General features: G+C 44.6%; 1 protein-coding gene across 1 annotated transcript in view; it reads right to left on the reverse strand.

Moving 5' to 3' along the window:
• The window catches only part of LOC309558427 (uncharacterized protein), a gene marked incomplete at both ends in the record, with an annotated part of 136,729 nt that overhangs the window by 108,720 nt on the left and 4,940 nt on the right, over positions 1–23,069 (reverse strand). Inside the window, 2 exons of the mRNA XM_082261501.1 lie at positions 2,601–2,861; positions 7,486–7,819. Of these exons, the coding sequence (XP_082117627.1) occupies positions 2,601–2,861; positions 7,486–7,819 (595 nt within the window). The remainder of the gene's footprint in view (positions 1–2,600; positions 2,862–7,485; positions 7,820–23,069) is intronic.

A 23,069-nucleotide genomic window follows, 5' to 3' on the forward strand; every position in this document is an offset into this window, starting at 1 on the left:
TATATAGCTCTGACATGTACCACAGTGCTGTACAGAGATCACTGAGCCAGTCACATCAGTCTCTGTACCAGAGGAACTTATATTCTAATGTCCCCCCAAAGTCACACACAGGGCTGTTGTTAAAAATCATGGGGCCCCTTACAGCCTACCTGATAGGGCCCCCCACCTCCCAGTTCAAATCCCCCCTCCCAAAACAAATCTTCGCCCCCCCCAATCCTGCCACTCAAATCTCACCCCAATCCCCCCTCCTGGCAGAAGTATCCTTCACCCCATAAAACAATCACCCACCTTGCACACATTGTCTTTCTTCTCACATTTTCTTCTCTAGGACAAATCTACTCCGCAAACCCCCCCGCCCTCTTTCCAGCGCATATCACCCCAATCTCTTCTCCTAGCAGAACCCCCCCCCCCCTCCCCATCTCTCCTGCTAGCACAAATTCCCCCAATCTCTACTCCTACAACAAATCTACCCCCCCCAAGCCCTCCTACCAGCATAAATCCCCCCAATCTCCTCCTAATTTCCTTCTCCCAGCACAAAGCCCCCCCAATCTCTCCTTCTAGCACAAATCAAATTCCCCTCTTAGCACAAATCACCCCAATCTCTTCTCCTAGCACAACCCCCCCACACCAATCCCACCACAAATCCAAAACCCCCTCCAAATTACCCTTCCCAGCTCAAATTCTTCCTCCCTACCCAAACCCCCCCCCCCCCAGCACAAATTACCCCAATCTCTTCAGCTAGCACAAATCCCCCTCTTAATTCCCTTCTCCCAGCACAAAGCCCCCCCAATCTCTCCTTCTAGCACAAATCGAATTCCCCTCTTAGCACAAATCAGTTCTGGGCACCGGTCCTCAGGAAGGATGTGCTGGAACTGGAGAGAGTCCAGAGAAGGGCAACAACAATAATTAGGGGAATGGAGGAAGGAACAAAACGTGTCAAAAATAGGCTTGGGGCTAAAGTGGTTAAAGCAATCTACTGAGCTGGCCAGAACCATCTCTGGAGTGAGTCTATTCACAGCTCTTACTGTGAAGAAACCTTTCCATATTTGGAGACAAAATCTGTTTTCCTCTAGATGTAAAGAGTGCCCCCTTGTCCTCTGTGTTGACCTCAAAGTGAATAACTCAACACCAAGTTCAGTTACAAGGATGTATATGTACGTAAGTATTGAGGTGGATATAGGCCCTGAGATGTCTATCTAGTACTGGAATTGTGCATTTGACCTATAAATCTATAGACATATTGAGCTTCAGATATTATTTCCATAGGGATGCTTGAGGGGGATTGTTGGAGGCAACATGTAGTTTTACGTGTTCTGATATCAGATGTTGCTGGATAATTGAAACCTGACCACACCTGGCCTGGAAAGCAAAGTATCCAACAGGACATTCCTGACAAGGAGTCATAAATGGGAATTAATATCCTCACAGGATGTTCTCGCATAGGTTCCTTTTGTGAGGTATGGGGGTAGAGGAGCCTCAGATAAGACCTCCTGGGGAGGTTATACCAACATCAAAGGCCAGCTGTTACTGGAAGCAGATCAAGTACAGTGATTCGTGGAAAGATGGCGCCCCTAGTGGAAGAATATAACATGCTTCCTGGAAAGATGAGATACTTCCTGTTGATTAGGAAGGGGTCATCTTATGAGCTGTCATTGGACATGAAGACAGTGGGTGTTTATGGGAGGGTGGTGTCTGGTTGGGCTTTAAATGCGGATTGCCAGATAGAATCTGTCTCTTGACTGTTGTCTCTCTTGGCTGTGGGCCATCATGGCTCTTGTGCTACCTTTTTCTGTCCTTCTGTATGTGCTTGAGACCAGCTGAAAGATATCGAACCCCGAGGACGAATATGTAAAGTATTATCTGTGATTGTTCTGTCTTATATGCTCTGTAGTATCCTTTTAGTGTTTTATGTTAGCATTTTTACTTTCTTTATAATAAATTAGATCCTTGCTTATTTAGACCCCGTTCACACTGGGGCACCGCGACCTCGGAGCGGCCGGCACGGACTTCATATCATTGAAGTCAATGCAGGTCGCTCCGGGTCGCCCCAAAGAAGCTCGGACCCTTTTTCTAAGTCGGAGCGACTTGTGTCGTTCCTATTAGAATGGGTCCACAGCTACTCTATGGCAGGCGACCTACGGCGACCTTTCAGGCGACCAGGTCGCCTGACAGGTCGCCCCAGTGTGAACGGAGTCAAGCAGTGTGTTTATTTTTATAGCTAACAATGTTAGTATACCTTTCATTAACCTTATCAGAGCTTTGGTAAACTATTATAGGAATAGACAATAGAATACATGTTTACCATAAATAGGGGGGGGGGCAAATCCACCCCATACTTCTTTCAGGGATTGTACCTATATTGGTGCACTTGCAACAAGAACAACTGAGTGCGGTCTGTGACACTTTTTGTATTTGCACTAACATTCAAATTTTAAGGACAAGCTTTTGGGGTTGATTGATGAGTACTCCTTGGACCTTGAAGAAGAGGGGTGCACCCCCGAAACTTTGTCCTGAAATGTGGATGTTAGTGCAACTAAAAAAGTATCACAGACAGCACTCAATTGTTCTATTTCCTTTGATTTATTATGTCTAGAACTTACTTGTATGCTTGGTGATGGGCTGTGTCTTTCCGCTTATATATGATAGTATTTCCATGATCTTCCCTCTTGTTCCGCTTATATGTGATAGTATTTCCTTGATCTTCTCTCCTGTTTCTCTTTTAGATGTGTTCTTATCTTTTCTGAAGAGAATGAGGTCTATGGAATTTTCTCGGATCAGAGGCTGACTGTTGAGTATCCCCTCCTTATCTTCTTGAGTGGTGGAGTCCAAGTCATCGGCCACCACAAGCACATTCTCCTTACCTACAAGAACACAACGAACATCTCAATATTGTAGGTCACAGCACTACCTGCAAACATCTGTAAAACTAACCCACCATGATAGACCATTGGGTTCTGCCATCTCCCCCCTGCCCCCAACAATGCAGATGAACATGTCAGAGAAGAGTCTGAGTCAAAGTATGGGCCTACAGAAACAGGAACCAAAACATTTCCATACCGGGTCATTTCCGGGACTCCGCTCCTACATGTACAAATCATCATTTTTTTGCTAGAAAATTACTCCCAAACATTATGTCTATCTATATTTTAAAAATGTGTTTGAAAAATTCCTGTGCAAATACTGTGTGACATAAAAAGTTGAAATGACCGCCATTTTTTCCCCTAGGGTCTCTGCTAAAAAAAAAAAAATCTATCTATCTATCTATCTATCTATATATATATATATATATATATATATATTTTTTTTTTTTTTTGCAGAGAAAACATGTCACATGGTATTTGCACAGAAATTTTTCATACACGTTTTTTTAAAAAGAAAAAAAAAAAACAGTTTTATGAATTAGAAAAAAAAAGTTATTGACCCCCAGATCTCTCCATAAAGAGGACCTGCCATGCACTATTCCTATTACTAGGGATGTTTACATTCCTTGTAATAGGAATAAAAGTGATTAAAAAAAAAATAATAATTAAAAGGGAAAGTATAAAAAATAAATAAATTAATTAAATATACAAAAAAAATTAAAAAATTAAAGTACCCCCATCAATCTTTTTTTACTTTCTGCAATAAAACAAATCCAATAAAAAAAGTAAAACATCAAATTTCTTCTTAAATTCAGGCCAATATGTATTCTGCTACATGTTTTTGGTCAATCACCGGACCCACTAATGGGCTCCCCATGTAGCCAATCAGCGCGCACCTCCCCCCTTTCCTCCCAAAGCCCCTGCACAAAATGACATACAGGTACTTGATTACCACATAGGGGAGCCGATTTGCTGCAGTAAAAGTATGTTAGGCGGTCGGCAAGTTGTTAAAGTGGTTGTAAACCTCAGACTTGAAATATGAACAAAAGCATCTCCTTCTATAGTACTTGTTTCAATCCAGAGTTCAAAGTGTCATTTCTGTCTGTATATAATAATGCCTAACCAATGTACTATTTGTAATGTATATAACACTTGGGCTATATTGTTATATATTGCTACATTGTTATATGTATGTGCTCATCTATTGTATGTTAAAAACCTCTCCTAATAAAAATATTGAAAAAAGAGATAAGGAGTGCTGCACTTTATAAAATGCCCCTGGGTCACTTATGCTTGTTTTTGCAAAGACTGTCTTCCCTGTGTGGGAAGCCCCTCCCTTTGCCCCCCCCCCCCCACAACGGCGCTTCACCAGGGGATGGGTGAATTTTTTAGCTTGTGAATTGTAGAACCTGTCACATGAATGATATCTCTGTATGGAAAATACCTCTGGGTCCTGAAGAAGCTTAATGGTGAAACACGTCAAACTGGCGGAGATCGTTGGTGTGGTTTGGCACAGAAACTTTGGACATCATACATTTGAGACTAGGAATGCTTAAAGCGGAGTTCCGGCCTCGGAAACTTTTTTCAATCAATAAAAAAAACCATGGGACAGTCAGGGCTAGTACATTCCACAATGGATAGCCTCTGTACTGTCCCAGGTCGGACTTACCTTTTAGAAGAAATACTTACCTTCAAAATTTCTTCTCCAGCGCGGCCATCTCAGGTGTGGGCAGCTGAAGCCAGGGCATCCTCTTCGATCCCAGAATGCCCTGCACCGGCCCTGCTCGTCACTTCCGGCCAGGAGCGTCATCTATTTAGCAGGGAATGACGTGCCTGCGCCGAAACTGACGAGCGGGCCGGTGTTCCGTTAAAAAAACCCTACCCGTGAAAATTCCCTACCCTTGTCACTTCCTGTGAGGGTACGTAAGGCATCAGCTGAGCCGCTTTCCAGTGCGCATACGCGCACAGTAAATTATCTCGGCTACCTACGTCGCTGGACTCCGCCCCTTGTGGGCGGCGCTCACGTGCCGCCGGAGGCTCGCTCCCGCTGTGTTCATTCACAGTGGGAGTCGGGCCAGCGGAGGAGCAGCGGCAATCGCCGCTGCTCTGCCCCGATCGTCGGGGATCGAGTCTGGAGATCCGCCCGCTGTGTGTAAACACAGCGGGCGGATCTCCATAGTGACAGGGACTGACAGATCGGAGTGTTCAGCATAGCTGGACATCCGATCTGTCCTTCTGTCACACAGTCACCCCCCCCCCCACACGTCAGTAAGCACCAGGCATACATTAACCCCTCCCTCTCCAATAAAATTAACCCCTTCCCTGCCAGTGTCATTTTTACAGTAACAGTGCATATATATAGCACTGATTACTGTAGAAATGTCACTGGTACCCCCAAAAGTGTCAAAAATGTCAGTCAAGGGTCCGTTCTGTCCGCCGCAATGTCGCAGTCCCGCAAAAAAAATCGCAGATCACCGCCATTACGCGTTAAAAAAAACCCACCAAAAATGACAGAAATCTTTCCCTTAGTTAGTAAACGCAATAACTTTTGCGCAAACCAATCAAAATACGCTTATTGTGATTTTTTTTACTAAACATAGGTAGCAGAAAACAAATTGGCCAAAAATTTTAAAAAAATTTGATTTTTACATTTTTTTGGGGGGGAATTTCATATAAAAAAATGTGAAAAATATTGTTATTTTTTCAAAATAAACGCTATTTTTTTGTTGATAGCGCAAAAAGTAAAAATCGCACAGGTGATCAAATACCACCAAAAGAAAGCTCTGTTTGTGGGAAAAAAAGGACGTAAATTTTGTTTGGGTACGGCGTCGCACGACCGCGCAATTGTCAGTTAAAGTCGCACAGCGCCGAATCGCAAAAAGTGGCCTGGACGGAAGACAGCAAAATCCTCCGGTGGTAAAGTGGTTAAAGCGGCGGCTTCTCATGAAAATACCCTACCCTCGTTCCCTGGCGGGTCCAGAACAATTACAAAGTGCCTCCTAACGAAAGAAAATTTATATATATATATATATATATATATATATATATATTAATTGAAATGGAATGATAAAAAAAATATAGTTATATATTTTAAATTTTCCTCCATTAGGAGACACTTTTACATTTTCCTCAACCCGCCGGGGAATGAGGGTAGGGTATTTTCATGGGAAGCCGACATCATTTGCTAACCCAACGCTTTAAGCACTGGGAACCAGGGTAGGGTTATTTCACGGGAGGCCGTTGTAACGTTAAAAAAAACCCTACCCAGTGAAAATTCCCTACCCTCGTCACTTCCGGTGTGAGCCGATCATTTACTGTCTGAGCATGCGCACTGGGAACTGGCTCAGCTGATGCATGACGTACGTGCACCGGAAGTGATGAGGGTAGGGAATTTTCACGGGGTAGGGCTTTTTAACGTTACACCGGTGCAGGCGCATTGACTCCTGGGAGCGATGACGTTCAGCTCCCAGGAGTCAACGCAAGCAGGAAGTGATGGCGCGGGCCGCGGCCACAGAGGGAGGAAGTAGAAGGAAGGTAAGTATACTTTCTTCAAAAACAAGGTGGGTAAAGAAAAAGAAATCAGGAGTATCCATTTGTTATTTAGGGGATTTAAAGCAAGCAGATGGCCCAAAGTGGTTTTTGAGGCCGGAACTCCGCTTTAATATTTAAAAAGGCCCCTGGGTCCCTTATTCTTGCCATTGCAGATAATGATCCCCTTTTACCGAGGCTCCCCCTTACTGATCTCTTACCCTCACTTCCCTTTAGTCCTCTTCTCTTACAAATCTTTTCCTGGGGAGGGATACATTTGAAAATGTGCCTGCCTGGGTTTCCTCTGGGTACTCTGGTTTCCTCCCACACTCCAAAGACATGCTGGTAGGTTTTTTGGCTCCGGCCTAAATTGGCCCTAGTATGTGTATGTGAGTAAGGGACCTTGGGGCAGGGACTGATGTGAATGTACACGTATATATGTAAATTAATGGCTCTATATAAGTACCTGTAATAAATAAATAAATAATGGTATCTAATAATGACTTATTAACTGTGAACTCTTTCACCATTTGGTCTGGCGCCCCCATTGAGTTTTTACATTGTGAGACACTTTCTGGGTACCCACTGAAGGGGAGTCTTGTTTTAAATGAGCAACATCCCCACAGCCAATGAGCTCCCTTTTACTTATTGAATAGGTTTTAAAGCCCAAGTGCCTCTTGGACATTTCCTTCATAGATTATCCTTTTTTTTTTTTTTTTTGCCCAGCTGATGGGCTGATCACTTAAAACAAATGGATCCCCCTCCCCCCCCCTACATCCATACAAGCAAGATGGATGGAGGAATCCTCCCCAATTTACCATTGTAATATGACAACGGGACTCCTCCGCTGTCAGAATACATTGATGATCAAGAAAAATTTTCAACATTACCATTCAACAGAAGTCCATCGTTAGATCGACTTCTGTCAAGAAGTAACAGTCATAGAAGGATTAAAATTCAGATGGTTCAGCGGGGCCCCCGCTGAACCGGCTGAACTTTTATCCCTCTATAGCCAGCTTTAAACAGCTAAAAGGCTGCTACACCTCCAGCAATCCATCGAAAAGGAGCCTTAGGAATATCAATATCTGGGTCTCACCTAGTATTTCGAAAAGATATTGAAGTTCCTGGTCATAGATGGAATCCGTCACATCTGTGATATTGAGTCTCCCTCGGTTCTTGGAATGATACAAAATGGCAAAGTCACATCGGGGCACCTCTTCTCTAAATCTGGGCCATCCATTGTTGCTTATGGTGAATGTCCGAACTTCTTTAAACAGTACATCTTGGGATCTCAGGGCCTCATAGAGGAAACGGTAAGAGTCCTCACCTTCCCGGGAAAATATACCCACAACTCTTTTTCTGATTGTCCAACTTGCTGGGAAAACCCATATGAGACAGTTCCAGACTATTTTTTTAAGTATGCTTATGATCTGAAAAATAAAAAAAAAACAAAAAAATGGTAAGAGAACTCTGGGCAAAAAAAAAAAAGACACACACAATGCAGTCTGCCTGTAGCATTGACACGAAGGGGTGCATTGATAAAGAATTTGCATAGTGATCTATCCAGTGAAAATGCATGTACTCTACATTGGTTTAGTATTTATTGGGGTTAAAAAAAATAAATGTTGTTAGACTTTTTCCTATGTCGGATGGTGTTTTTTTAACCACTTGCTGACCGCCCACAGTATATTTACTGCGGCAGTCAGCCCCTCCTGGGCAAAGCGACGTAGTACTATGTTGCTTGCCCAGGAGCCTGCAGGGGGCGAGCGCGCGCCGCCGGACGCACCCTCCCGCCCCCACTCGTTCACGGCCATCCCCGTGCGAGTGACAGGCAGCTCCGATGTCCGCCGGTCACTCGCGATCTCCCACTGGAGAGGGAGAAAGGCAGGCGGCTGATGTAAACACAACCGTCTGTCATTCTCCCTGATCTAACTGCAGAGACTATACAATCCTGCTATGTAGGATCGTATGTCTCTGTGGTTACATCACAAGCCACGCCCATTTACAGTTAGAACGAACCACGCCCCTAGGGACACACTTAACCCCTTGATCACTAATACAGTTAACCCCTTCCCTGCCAGTGTCATTTTTACAGTAACAGTGCATATGTATAGCACTGATTACTGTAGTAATGTCACTGGTACCCCCAAAAGTGTCAAAAATGTCGCAGTCCCGCAAAAAAAAAAAAAAAAAAATTTGCAGATCGCCGTCATTACTAGTTAAACAAAAACAATAAAAATTACATAAATCTTTCTCGTAGTTAGTAAACACAAAAACTTTTGCGCAAACCAATCAAAATACGCTTATTGCAATTTTTTTTTACCAAAAATATGTAGCAGAAAACAAATTGGCCTAAAATGTTAAAAAAATTTGATTTTTACATTTTTTGGGGGGAATTTCATATAAAAAATATTTGAAAAATATTGTTATTTTTTCAAAATTGACGCTCTTTTTTTGTTTATAGCGCAAAAAATAGAAATCGCACAGGTGATCAAATACCAGCAAAAGAAAGCTCTATTTGTGGGAAAAAAAGGAGGTCAATTTCATTTGGGTACAGCATCGCACGACCAGGCGATTGTCCGTTAAATTCACGCAGTGCCGAATCGCAAAATAGACCCTGGTCTTTGAGCAGCCAAATCCTCTGGGGGGCTTAAGTGGTTAATGATTTAACACAACAAATAAAATATTTGGTCACTAGATGGCTCTAGGTATCAAAAGATCTTCCCATGACAATTAGCACCATCTAGTGGTAAATTGCAATTTTTTATTATAACTACACCCCAGGGTATAATAATGAATAACAGAACAAATAATGTATTATGTTTTGTTTATTCATCATTTTTTATTATTTTTTAAATTGTGCTTATTATGTTTTATTTCTGTTTTGTAGCCCTAATAAAAAATGGAGTTTTGTTGCCTGTGAAATGCGTTGGATGTTTTTGATTGGACTTTTTCACTTTTGGTTTGGTGCCTGTTATTTCTATACTTTAAGACTGGGGGGGGTCTGTTTGAGAGCTGCCTTACCAAACCCCGTACGTTTATTTGCAAGCCTTCTTGTATGTTGAACCTTTTGAACAAGCATTGAAATCCCAATGTTTTCTAAATGGGTTTCATAGGAGTCTCCCTTGGCATATTTTATTACCTATTGATACCGCCACTAGACCTGTTATGTTTCCACTCCAATCTAAGGTCCCTTACTCACATACACACACTAGGGCTAATTTAGACCGGAGCCAAAAAACCTACCAGCATGTCTTTGGAGTGTGGGAGGAGACCAGAGTAGCCAGAGGAATCCCAGGCAAAAGGGAGAGTATCAGACAGCCTTCCGGCTTTTCCTTTCAGCTGAAGGATACTGTGTCTTCTTAAAGCAGAGTTCCACCTAAAAGTGGAACTTCCACTCTTTCAATTCCTCCCCCCTTCCGGTGCCACATTTGGCACCTTTCAGGGGGGGGAACGGGTACCTAAAACAGGTACCCTTCCCCACTTCCGGGATACGGCGCCGTCCCTCTGAAGTTTGCCCCCCTCCTCCTTCCCCCGGCGCCGAGCCAATAGGAAAGCGCAGCTCGCTTCGCACATGCACAGTAGGGACCTGCCCGTGAAGCCGCAAGGCTTCACTGCCGGGTTTCCTTACCGGCAATGTGTAAGATCCTGGCACTCTCAGTGCCTTCCTATCACATCATTTCCGGGGTGCGTTCCATCTACCTAGGTAGATGGAGCGCATATAGGTGTGTTTCCCTTTAAGAGTGCTGACATCATCATGAGGCGCCGGACTGAACAGCTATTTAAACCACCGGCTTTCACTCACATGTGTTCGTGCAAACCGTTTGTTACAGCAGTATCTAACGCTGCCTCCTCCAGCTATTCCCTAATACCTGGAGGGACTGAAGACTCGCTATAACTTCTTGTATCTCGCTACAAGATCTTTGCCTCACCGCCGGAACCCTCACCTTACAAACCTACTAGTGATAAGTACCCCACAGGGGAATTCCTTCCTAATCTACTTTCACTACTACTCTGCTTACTAAAGACTATTGCTACTCTAAGAACTATTACATCTATCATCTGCACCGTTACTTAGATTGCAAGCTCTTGAGTCTACTACCATCTATCCTTGCACTGGGTTAGTCTATCCTGTATATGTCATCTGCTGTCCTTACCACCTGTTACCATACATGATTACTAACCTATCTGCATTCTACCTATTACCATCTACTACTCTCCTGAATATTACTATCAAGTGCCTATCATTACTGTCACTACCCACGCCTGTCCCCTCAGTATCACCTCTATACTTTCACATATAAACATATCACTCCATGAACATCTTAAATGAGTGTCTGTGTATGTGCTTGCTGAGACAGGCTGGTGCACAATGATGAGTCTTGAGAGTTAGATATGGTAGTTCAACACATCTCTACATGACTACTGAGTGTAACATTTCTGCAGCTGCAAATCCACACCACTTTCCTAAAAACGCCGGAGCGTTACACAATGGCAGCACCCGACAGCCAATGGAAACATCGGCTGTGGTGCCGACATCGCTGGACTCCAGGACAAGTAAGTGTCCTAATAATAAAAATCATCAGCTACAGTATGTGTACCGTATGTGTAGCTGCTGACTTTTTATTTTGAGGGGGTGGAGGGGAAGGCGGAACTCCGCTTTAAGCTTCTAGATGTTCCCATCCAGGGCTGGCCCAAGACATTGTGCTACCTGGGTCCAAGAATGAAAAATCACGCCCGCCTAAAGGCCCCCACATCCATGATAATTAAAAATTAAAACTAAAATAAAATGTATCAGGAATTCTTGTAAACACTGTTTACTATGCTTCAGTTATGAATGGAAATAGTAAGCATGTGTGTTCATTTGGAAAAAGAAGAGACCAGTAAATTACATATTAACTAGCCCCTTCCCCTGCTTTCCATCCTATCACCCCCCCCCCCCCCAGCCAGCTGACAGGGGGAGAGGAGAGGCCTATCACTAATATAAACAAGCATGACATACGATGAATTGGTGTAGATCGTATAAAACAGCATGTAATGCTAAAATACAGTATGCTACAGAAAAATGGCAACTGATCGTATGGAGGACGCCAACTCGCTGTGGCCAAAACAAAATCAGTAATGTAAGATGGCTTCAGCTCTGCTCAACACCCACCAGAGAGGTCCCTGTAACGCGTTTCACCCGAGTGGGCCTAATTGGTGAGACCTTATACTATCTCCACCAATTCATTACATGTCACATTGGCTGATATCAGTGATAGGGGTGGTACTTTTTGTCTACAATCTCATGGTCAGCACACATCTCCACCATTTGAAACTTCTGAACAGATGAAATGGAATATTATATTCAGATGGGATGAAATGTTTCTTGCTCACGTGTGGAATGATTATTCTTTGGAATGAAAAAATATAAACTGAACAAAATCATAAATGCAACACTTTTGTTTTTTTCCCCCCATTTATCATGAGCTGAACTCAAAGATCTCAGACTTTTTCCATGTACACAAAAGGCCGATTTCTCTCAAATATTGTTCACTAATCTGTGTAAATTTGTGTTAGTGATCACTTCTCCTTTGCCGAGATAATCCATCCACCTCACAGGTGTGGATTATCAAGATGCTGATTAGACAGCATGATTATTGCACCGGTGTGCCTTAGGCTGACCACAATAAAAGGCCACTCTAAAATGTGCAGTTTTATCACACAGCACAATGCCACAGATGTCACAAGTTTTGAGGGAACGTGCAATTGGCATGCTGACTGCAGGAATGTCCACCAGAGCTGTCGCCCGTGAATTGAATGTTCATTTCTCTACCATAAGCCGTCTCCAAAGGCGTTTCAGAGAATTTGGCAGTACATCCAACCGGCCTCACAACCGCAGACCACGTGTAACCACACCAGCCCAGGACCTCCACATCCAGCATCTTCACCTCCAAGACGGTCTGAGACCAGCCCAGGACCTCCACATCCAGCATCTTCACCTCCAAGACGGTCTGAGACCAGCCCAGGAACACCACATCCAGCATCTTTACCTCCAAGATGGTCTGAGACCAGCCCAGGACCTCCACATCCAGCATCTTCATCTCCAAGACGGTCTGAGACCAGCCCAGGACCTCCACATCCAGCATCTTCACCTCCAAGATGGTCTGAGACCAGCCCAGGACCTCCACATCCAGCATCTTCACCTTCAAGATGGTCTGAGACCAGCCCAGGAACACCACATCCAGCATCTTCACCTCCAAGACTGTCTGAGACCAGCCCAGGACCTCCACATCCAGCATCTTTACCTCCAAGACGGTCTGAGACCAGCCCAGGACCTCCACATCCAGCATCTTCACCTCCAAGACGGTCTGAGACCAGCCCAGGACCTCCACATCCAGCATCTTCACCTCCAAGATGGTCTGAGACCAGCACAGGACCTCCACATCCAGCATCTTCTCCTCCAAGATGGTCTGAGACCAGCCCAGGATCTCCACATCCAGCATCTTCACCTCCAAGACAGTCTGAGACCAGCCCAGGACCTCCACATCCAGCATCTTCACCTCTAAGACGGTCTGAGACCAGCCCAGGAACACCACATTCAGCATCTTCACCTCCAAGATGGTCTGAGACCAGCCCAGGACCTCCACATCCAGCATCTTCACCTCCAAGATGGTCTGAGACCAGCCCAGTACCTCCACATCCAGCATCTTCATCTCCAGGATGGTCTGAGACTAGCCCAGGACCTCCACATCCAGCATCTTCACCTCCAAGATGGTCTGAGACTAGCCCAGGACCTCCACATCCAGCATCTTCATCTCCAAGATGGTCTGAGACTAGCCCAGGACCTCCACATCCAGCATCTTCACCTCCAAGATGGTCTGAGACCAGCCCAGGAACACCACATCCAGCATCTTCACCTTCAAGATGGTCTGAGACCAGCCCAGGACCTCCACATCCAGCATCTTCACCTCCAAGACGGTCTGAGACCAGCCCAGGACCTCCACATCCAGCATCTTCACCTCCAAGACGGTCTGAGACCAGCCAAGGACCTCCACATCCAGCATCTTCACCTCCAAGACGGTCTGAGAGCCTACCGCACATGCGCCCTCACAAGCCGGGAACCCAGGCCAGACATGCCGGGAAATTCAAATAGAAACCCGGCCCAACCTAAACCAGCGGCTCCCGGCACTCAGACGGGACGATCAGCGAGGCCTTGGCCCCCCGGAACCAGGAGGATCTGCAGCTTCCTGAACAACCCACCCGGGGGGGGGGGGGAGGCTGGGACAGCCAGGAACAACAAAGAGACAGAGGTAACCACCCTTTCCCCACCTGGAGAGAGCGTAGCAGACAACCCAACGGTTCCTAGCAGCGCTTCCACCATGGTGGAGGAAACACAATAACTGAAGGCATGGTGGAAGAGGAGGGATTTAAAGACTGCAGTGTTTCCTGGAAATTTGGGTGGAACTGCACTCTCTCCAGGTGCCGTCCATGATCGGCGATTTGAGAAAAATGATGCAGCAGGCTAGTTTATTTTGCTGAAATTTCATTGCAGCAACTCAGAATGGTCCTCAGTAGATTGTATGGCCCCCACGTATTTGTATGCATGCCTGACAATGCCGGGGCATGCTCCTAATGAGGCCATGGATGGTGTCCTGGGGTATTTCCTCCCAGATCTGGACCAGTGCATCACTGAGCTCCTGAACAGACTGAGATGCAACCTGGTGGCGTCAGATGGACCAAAACATAATGTCCCAGAGGTGTTCTATTGGATTTAGGTCAGGCGAGTGTGGGGACCATTCAATGGTATCAATTTCTTCCTCCTCCAGGAACTGGCTGCATACTATCTCCACATGAGGCTGGGCATTGTCGTGCACCAGGAGGAACCCAGGACCCACTGCACTGGTGTAGGGACTGACAATGGGTCCAAGGATTTCATCCTAATACCTAATGGCAGTCAGGGTGCCATTGTCTAGCCTGTAGAGGTCTGTGCGTCCCTCCATGGATATGCCTCCCCAGACCATCACTGACCCAACACCAAACCGCTCATGCTGAATGATGTTACAGACAGCATAATGTTCTCCACGGCTTCTCCAGACCCTTTCATGTCACCCACATGTGGCCAGGGTGAACCTGCTCTCATCTGTAAAAAAAAAAAACAGGGCGCCAGTGGCGGACCTGCCAATTCTGCCAAAAAACATTTTTAGTGGCCTCAACCTGTAAAACCATTCCTGATTTGGATGTAGTCTCATTGTTGCCCATCTAGTGCACCTGTTAACCACTTTCAGACCAGAGGATTTTCCCCCTTAATGACCAGGCCCTATTTTGCGATTCGGCACTGCATTATTTAATGGACAATTGCGCGGTGGTGCTACGCTGTACCCAAATAAAATTGATGTCTTTTTTTCCCACAAACAGAGCTTTCTTTTGGTGGTATTTGATCACCTCTGCAATTTTTATTTTTTGCGCTATAAACAAAAAAAAATAGCGACAATTTCTTAAAAAAAAAAACCAATATATTCCACATTCTGCTATATAACATTCCCAAAAAAAAATAAATAACATTTTTTTAACATTTTAGGCCAATTTGTTTTCCGCTACATATTTTTGGTAAAAAAAAAAAATAAAAAAAAAAATCGCAATAAGCGTATTTACATTGGTTTGCGCAAAAGTTATCGAGTTTACTAACTTCAGGAAAGATTCATGTAATTTTTATTTCGTTTTTTTTTTTACTAGTAATGGTGGTGATCTGTGATTTTTTGCAGGACTGCAACATTGCGGCGGACAGATCGGACCCCTAACTAACATTTTTGACACTTTTGGGGGGACCAGTGACATTACTACAGTAATCAGTGCTAAAAATATGCACTGTTACTGTAATAATGACACTGACAGGGAAGGGGTTAACATTGTGGGTGATCAAGGGGTTAAATGTGAGCCTAGGGGAGTGATTTTTAACTGTGGGGGGGGGGGGGGGGGGCTTGTGAAATGATCACAGAGACATGTGATCTTATATAGCAGGATCGCCTGGTCTCTATGATCATTGCAGGCACAAGGACGAACGGCTGTGTTTACATCAGCTGTCCGTCCTTTTCTCTCAGCGGGGAGCGATCGAGAGTGTCAGACGACAATTGTAGCCGCCTGATACACGCGGCCAGCTTCCCTGCTGAGGAGCTGGGGCGGGAGTGCGCCGGCTCGCCCCCTAGCTCCTCCCAGGCAAGTGACGTACCGATACGTGACTCTGCCTGGGAGAGCCACTCTGCTGACGTATATATAAAGTATACGGTCGGCAAGTGGTTAATTTCATTAACACCAAAGCAGTTGAAACTAATTAACAACCCCCTCTGCTACTTAACTGACCAGATCAATATTCCAGGAGTATACTTGACTTGATGCTGTACTCTGATTAAAAAGTGTTCCTTTTTATATTTTTTTTGAGCAGTGTATATCATCTATCTGGTCCACCCACATCAACCTCTTGGAATTTTTACCAACACGTGTCAAAGTTGCAAAACTGTGTTTAGGAGGTAAAGTTATTGGCATTAGGATGTGCTTGCTTAAAAGTGACTTTTTTTTATTTCATTTATTTATTTTTTACAAAAAGCAGCCAGGGATCTGTCATTTATCAGGGGAAGCACTACCTCCTCTAAATGACAGATCCCTGCCAAGTTGATTTTAAACAGATGGTCTGGGGATCTCAGTAGATGTCATTTTCCTAATGTGAGCAAGACAGCAAAGCTCAGCCTAATTTAGAGGCGTAACTAGAACCTTCAGGGCCCCGGTGCAAGAAACCATGGAGGGCCCCCCGGACCCCTGGCCGGGGCCCTTCCCTTTAAGCCTGGGGCTCTTCCCACTGATCCTGGGGCCCTTTACTCTTGTTGCGGGGCCCTTTACTATGGTCCCGCAGTGGGACCCTTTCACATGTTCTGCAGCGGGCCCCCTTCCTGCCATCTTGGGGCCTCCCCACGGTGGTGGAATGCCAGGGCCTGGTCACAAGTGTGACCTTTGCGATTCTGGAAGTTCACCCACTGGTGTCAGTAGGTTTTATTTTTTGGTATTTTAATTGTATTATTTTTTATCATTTTATTTTATTTTTTTACAATGTCACTGACTATGACTCTGTCCATTCAGAAAAGGAAGGAGCTGGTAAATTACATATTTACTGACCGCTTCCTGGTTCTTTATTGTGACACATCCCCTGCAGCAACTTGCAGGAGAGGGGAGGGAGCACAGTGTGGGGGCAGTGCCATCTTAAGAGCCTTATAGGCCCCTGGGCAAAGCAGTGCACTGGGGCCCCCCTGGCTACACAATCATGCACGAGAATGCATGCTCAGCGCAGTTATTTATATCTTTGATCTTGTAGTATATATTGGTCCCTGTAATATGTATATAGTAAGGTATATACTCCAGGTAGTAGTTGTACTCTCTTGTAGTATATAGTGTTCCCTGTAATATGTATATATACTATATACACATTACAGGGATCAATATATACTACAAGAGACAACTACCTGGAGTATATACCTTACTATATACATATTACAGGGCCCAATATATACTACAATAGTCTCTTGTAGTATATAGTGTTCCATGTAATATGTATATAGTTAGTAAGGTATATAATATACTCCAGGTAGTTGTCTCTTGTCTTGTAGTATATATTGGTCCCTGTAATATGTATATAGTAAGGTATATACTCCAGGTAGTAGTTGTACTCTCTTGTAGTATATAGTGTTCCCTGCAATATGTATATAGACTATATAGTACAACTACTACCTGGAGGATAATATATACCTTACTATATACATATAGGCCAGGGACCAATATATAGTAGGTAGTATATCCTCCAGCCAGCCAGGACAGGTAGTAGTTGTCTGACTGTCTCTTGTGTCACTCACTGTCACATCGATTAGATCCCATCATCATACATTGCCATCATTATCACTTCACATCATGCCATGAGAATTGAGAATGAGTTAAAAAAAACTGGCAGGCTGTGGCAGTCTGGCAGACTTACCTTACCTTACACGGCTGCACATGGCATGGGAGGAGGTGGGAGGAGGCGGAGGCGGAGCCAGTCTTCTTCTAGGGTCGACTGGACGGACGGAGCCGGAGGAGAGGAGAGTGAGGAGGAGAGCCGACGAGGAGGAGGATCCTCCTCCGAGTCCTCCGCTGCGGTGGCGGCGCTGTGCATCCTGGGTCTGCTCTGCTGCTCACGTCACTGGTTGCTAGATGCCAATCGGGCTGGCCTTAGCAACCAGTGTGTGCAGTGCACACTCGAGCCACCCACGGCCGCTGCCGGACTCCGGACCGGAGGGGAGGAAGCAACAAGGGGGGGGGTCCCGGACGCCCGGCGGACAACGGAACGGGGGGGGCCCTAGACCACCAGGGAGTGGGACATCACATGCCACCAATCCATCGATCCATGTGGGACCCCTTGGCAAGTGGGGCCCCCGGGCAACCGCCGGGTATGCCCAGTGGAAAAGACGGCCCTGTGTGGGGGGGGGGGGACCAGGGGAGCACACAGGGGCCCGGAGACAGCAGAACACAAGTGAACTAGTAAGGAGGAGTGGCGGGGGCAGCACAGTAGGGGAAGGGGGGACCAGGGGAGCACACAGGGGCCCAGAGACAGCAGAACACAAGTGAACTAGATAGGAGTCGTGGCGGGGGCAGCACAGTAGGGAGGGGGGGGCAGGGGAGCATACAGGGGCCCAGAGACAGCAGATCACAAGTGAACTAGATAGGAGGAGTGGCGGGGGCAGCACATTAGGGGAAGGGGGGACCAGGGGAGCACACAGGGCCCAGAGACAGCAGAACACAAGGGAACTAGATAGGAGGAGTGGTGGGGGCAGCACAGAAGGGGGAGGGGGGGGACCAGGGGAGCACACAGGGGCCAAGAGACAGCAGAACACAAGGGAACTGGATAGGAGGAGCGGCGGGGGCAGCATACAGAGGAACCAATCTCCTCCATTTTCCTCCTGCAGCTACAGGAGGAAAAAGGAGGACAGTGATTTCTCTACATGCTGCCCCCGCCGCCCCCTCCTATCCAGGTGTACAGCGGAGAAGAAACCCATCTGAAAGACAAAAAAAGAGAATCCAATATTTTCTTCAAATATTAGAAAGCTGCAGTCTGTTAGAAATGTGAGACTAAAGTCTTTTTTTTTTTTATGTAGGTGGCAGATGACCCCCTCCAGCTCTCTTGTACTGATCTTTCCTCTCTGATCAGCTGGTAGAGTGGGTTCTGTTAGGCCAGTCATAGATTGAGAGATTTCCTTTCCTGCAACCACGGGATGCAGGAAAAAAAAAAAAAAACACTTGATTCCCCCATCAACACAGTTAGTGTTGATGGGGGAATCCCTCCCTTTTTGCCATTGTGTTCTAGCGGCATAGAGAACTGCTCAGAGGCAGCAGATATCCTACAGGAGATGGTCAGAGACTGCAGATGTACTACAAGAGATGGTCCTAGGCTGCAGGCATCCTACAGGAGATGGTCAGAGACTGCAAACATCCTACAGGAGATGACCAGAGACTGCAGATGTAGTACAGGAGAGGGTTAGAGACTGCAGTCATCCTCCAGGAGACGGCCAGAGACTGCAGACATGGTACAGGAGATGGTCAAAGACGGCAGATGTACTACAAGAGATGGTCAGAGGCTGCAGGCATCCTACAGGAGATGGTCAGAGACTGCAGAGTTACTGCAGGAGGTGATCAGAGACTGCAGACGTAGTACAGGAGATGGTCAGAGACTGCAGATGTACTACAAGAGATGGTCAGAGGCTGCAGGCATCCTACAGGAGATGGTCAGAGACTACAGAGTTACTGCAGGAGATGGTCAGAAACTGCAGACATAGAACATGAGATGGTCAGAGACTGCAGATGTACTACAAGAAATGGTAAGAGACTGAAGGCATCCTGCAGGAGACCGTCAGAGACTGCAGACATGCTACAGGAGATGGCCAAAGACTGCAGACATCCTACAGGAGATGGTCAGAGACTGACGGCATCCTACAGGAGATGGTCAGAGACTGACGGCATCATACAGGAGATGGTCAGAGACTGACGGCATCCTACAGGAGATGGTCAAAGACTGCAGACATCCTACAGGAGATGGTCAGAGAGTGAAGACATACTACAGGAGATGGTCAGAGAGTGAAGACATACTACAGGAGATGGCCAGAGAGTGAAGACATACTACAGGAGACGTTCAGAGACTGCAGATATGCTACAGGACATGTTAAAATACTTCAGATGTACTACAAGAGATGGTCAGAGACTGCAGACATACTACAGAAGACGGTCAGAGACTGCAGACATACTACAGAAGATGGTCAGAGACTGCAGACATACTACAGAAGATGGTCAGAGACTGCAGACGTGGTACAGGAGATGGTAAAAAATGCAAATGTACTAAAAGAGATGGTCAGAGACTGCAGACATACTACAGGAGATGGTCAGAGACTGCAGACATAATACAGGAGATGGTCAGAGACTGCAGATATACTACAGGAGATGGACAGAGACCAGAGAGAGAGGGAACCTCAGCTCCCTCTGAGGTTGCAGATGTTACCATGTGTAGCAGGTTTTCCAGGCATTGGGCCTGATGTGGGTCTGCCATTGTTACCGGTTACCCCTCCAGCCCATGCGAGCTGTGACCCTGGGTGTAAGAACTGAGACATGACAACTCCGGCATCTTTGTTTGGTTGTTTTATTGTATTTTTAGGGGATGAGAGAAGGGAATGAGTGGGGTACTCCTTTGGCTTGACTATGTACAATTCTGGGACTTTATAGCAAAAATGCCCTTTAGAGCTGTCTTGACGCCAGCCGACGCCAACCAACGCTTACTGGCGCTTTGAACACACTGTATCTCTGAAAGCTGTGCTGGAACTCTGACTTAAGTCCAGAAGATCCAGGACTGTAGAATACTGAACTTCTGACACTGCTGGCACTCACAAGTCACTGACTACTCCCTCCTGCCTTGCACTGGCTTGAGGTAGCTTGTTGTGAAATCCTGTATGGCTGCAACTCTTAACTGATGCACTACACACCGTGCACTGACTCTTCAACAACATACAGGGGTATACAATGTACAACATACAGGGGTATACAATGTGCAACATACAGGGGTATACAATGTACAACATACAGGGGTATACAATGTACAACATACAGAGGTATACAATGTACAACATACAGGGGTATACAATGTACAACATACAGGGGTATACAATGTACAACATGCAGGAGTATACAATGTACAACATACAGGGGTATACAATGTACAACATACAGGGGTATACAATGTACAACATACAGGGGTATACAATGTACGGATAACAGCAAACACTATGTCGGGACTATTGGGGGGTTGATTCAAATAATAATAGGTAAAAAGAAAAATGATTTTAAAAGCCATGTATTTCATATTATGCATAAGAGATTCTGAATGGTGCTGCCTGGCGTCCATCTTGTTTTTAAGGTGAAATAGAGTTCATATATGTATTCTAACAAAATGTCTCTCACAGGCTTACAAAGGGTCTATGGTTTCAACAGAGATCTTTGTATTTCTATGTAATCGTAAATAAGATCCCTTTTGACATCTCGATCAGATAAAACTTAGTCAGTCTGACGCTATGTTAAGGGGGGATATCTCAGTCTGTCTATAAGTATATAACAATGGACAATACCCCAGTATATTCTAGCAGACATTTAAAGATGAACCATATAAGTTTTTATAGATACATTATCATATGTGAGAAGATATTAGCCATAATTATGTCATTATATTATGTAAGGCATATACATATATATTTAGGAATGTTATATCACATTTTGGGTTTATATTCTCAGTAATAATCTTACTTAGAATTCTTTTTCTAATAAGTGTAAGGACATATGTATCTCGTCACTAGTTGCCTCATTTCAGAGAAGTCTAGTCTAAGTGCTCAAGGTGTTGTAAATCCTACAGGCCAGACATCTTAATTGACAGTGTAAGACATGGTCAAAGAAGTAATGGCTATTCACTAGCCAGAGGTCAGAGAGGTCATCAGATAAGGACATGGTGGTAAAAGTGTTAAATACAAAATCTAATGAACGGTACAATACTGCCCTCTGGAGGCGAAATACCAGGTGCAGTCTTGAGATAATTTGAGATATTCCAATATAAAAATATGATATTGTGTTAAATAATATAATTATTGAATGGCATTACTTGCCCAGGTGAATTATGGAGATACAGGTGGACATTTATGTATGTACTGGAAGTCTGGAGAAAGTTTTATGTTGTGTTATATGATTAATCTCACATATAGAGAAATCATTTAACTTTATTATCCAAGTATGGGGTTAATTATCAAAAGAGGTGTCTATGATCTCACCAGTTTAGGTATAGAATATCCTGACCAATGGAGATAATGTTTCATCCCTCTGGGTTTTACTTATGGTAATTTTTATAGCTCTTTGTTCTTACCATATAAAAGACCAACCCAGATGAGAGAGAGACAACACTTTACACTACTGACAACACACCTCACACTTACACCACACACGCTATTACATTTTTCAATAGACTCATCCAGACATACTCCCTGATCCACATCATTCATCTGAAACTTGAAGGGAATCCACCATCTTAAGAAAGGCATCCATCTTAGGACTCTGGTAACGATTTGAAGCTAGCGGCTATCTTAAGTGTGGTAATTATGCCTTGCTATGTTATTTGATTTTATTCAACAATTGTTTATTCCTTCCTTATATGTTTTATATTGCATATTTAAAGGGTAATGAGATTACAATCCCAGCCGTATAAGCCATGGTAGATTTTTCTCTAAAAAGCTGATTTTTGTTTTTATACATTATTATTAATATCAGATTAAGTGCATTATTTGCAATTTTAAGTCTTCCGTTTTGCATGGCTTATTCTCATTCCTTCTGCAGTGGAATGACTTTGGGCCGTGTGATTCGCAGACCATTGTAGTCTGTTTATATAGAACATTAATTTATGGCTTATACTATACCTGGGAAGAAATGGTAATCTTGCTTTCGTTTTGGTTTCACTTTGTTTCAGTTTCACTTTCATTATTGAGCTAAACATCACATTGCATTGATTATTTGAAGTTAGTATTTTTTTTGTAGAGTTATCTTTTTATGTCACTTCCTGTTTGATCATATATTGTGTTTACATGTCTGGCGAATAAATATTTTTATATATATTCCACACTGTAGACTGTACTCACTAAGATTGGTATATGCTTTTAAAAAGAAATTAATCAATTAAAAAGAATTCACGACATTGATTTATGGTAATAGGTGAAGACTCTCCTTTTTCACAGATCTTTGCTTATTAACCATAAATAAATACACTGCTATATTCAGAGCAGTATAAATATTCTGACATAAGTACGAGCGCAAGATATTTATTATTAAATATTCTTACAACACACACACATCATAGGTTGAACTGGATGGACTAATGTCTTTTTTCAACCTCACAAACTATGTAACTTCAGGGTCCTCTACCTAGGTACCCCTTTACAGCTAGCTAGAACCTTCTCCGGAGTGGTCCCCACTGACTCTAGGCAGACCCCCAGGGACAATTCTCAGTACTCAGGACCTGTGTAGGCTTTCCTGGGACTGGACCCCTCTCACTCTCCGCAGGTTCTCCGCACACCGGATCCCTTCAGCTCAACTCAGCACTCTCTGGGA

Source organism: Pelophylax lessonae (assembly GCF_965119305.1).
Source record: "Pelophylax lessonae genome assembly, chromosome: 6".
Taxonomy (NCBI): Eukaryota; Metazoa; Chordata; class Amphibia; order Anura; family Ranidae; genus Pelophylax; species Pelophylax lessonae.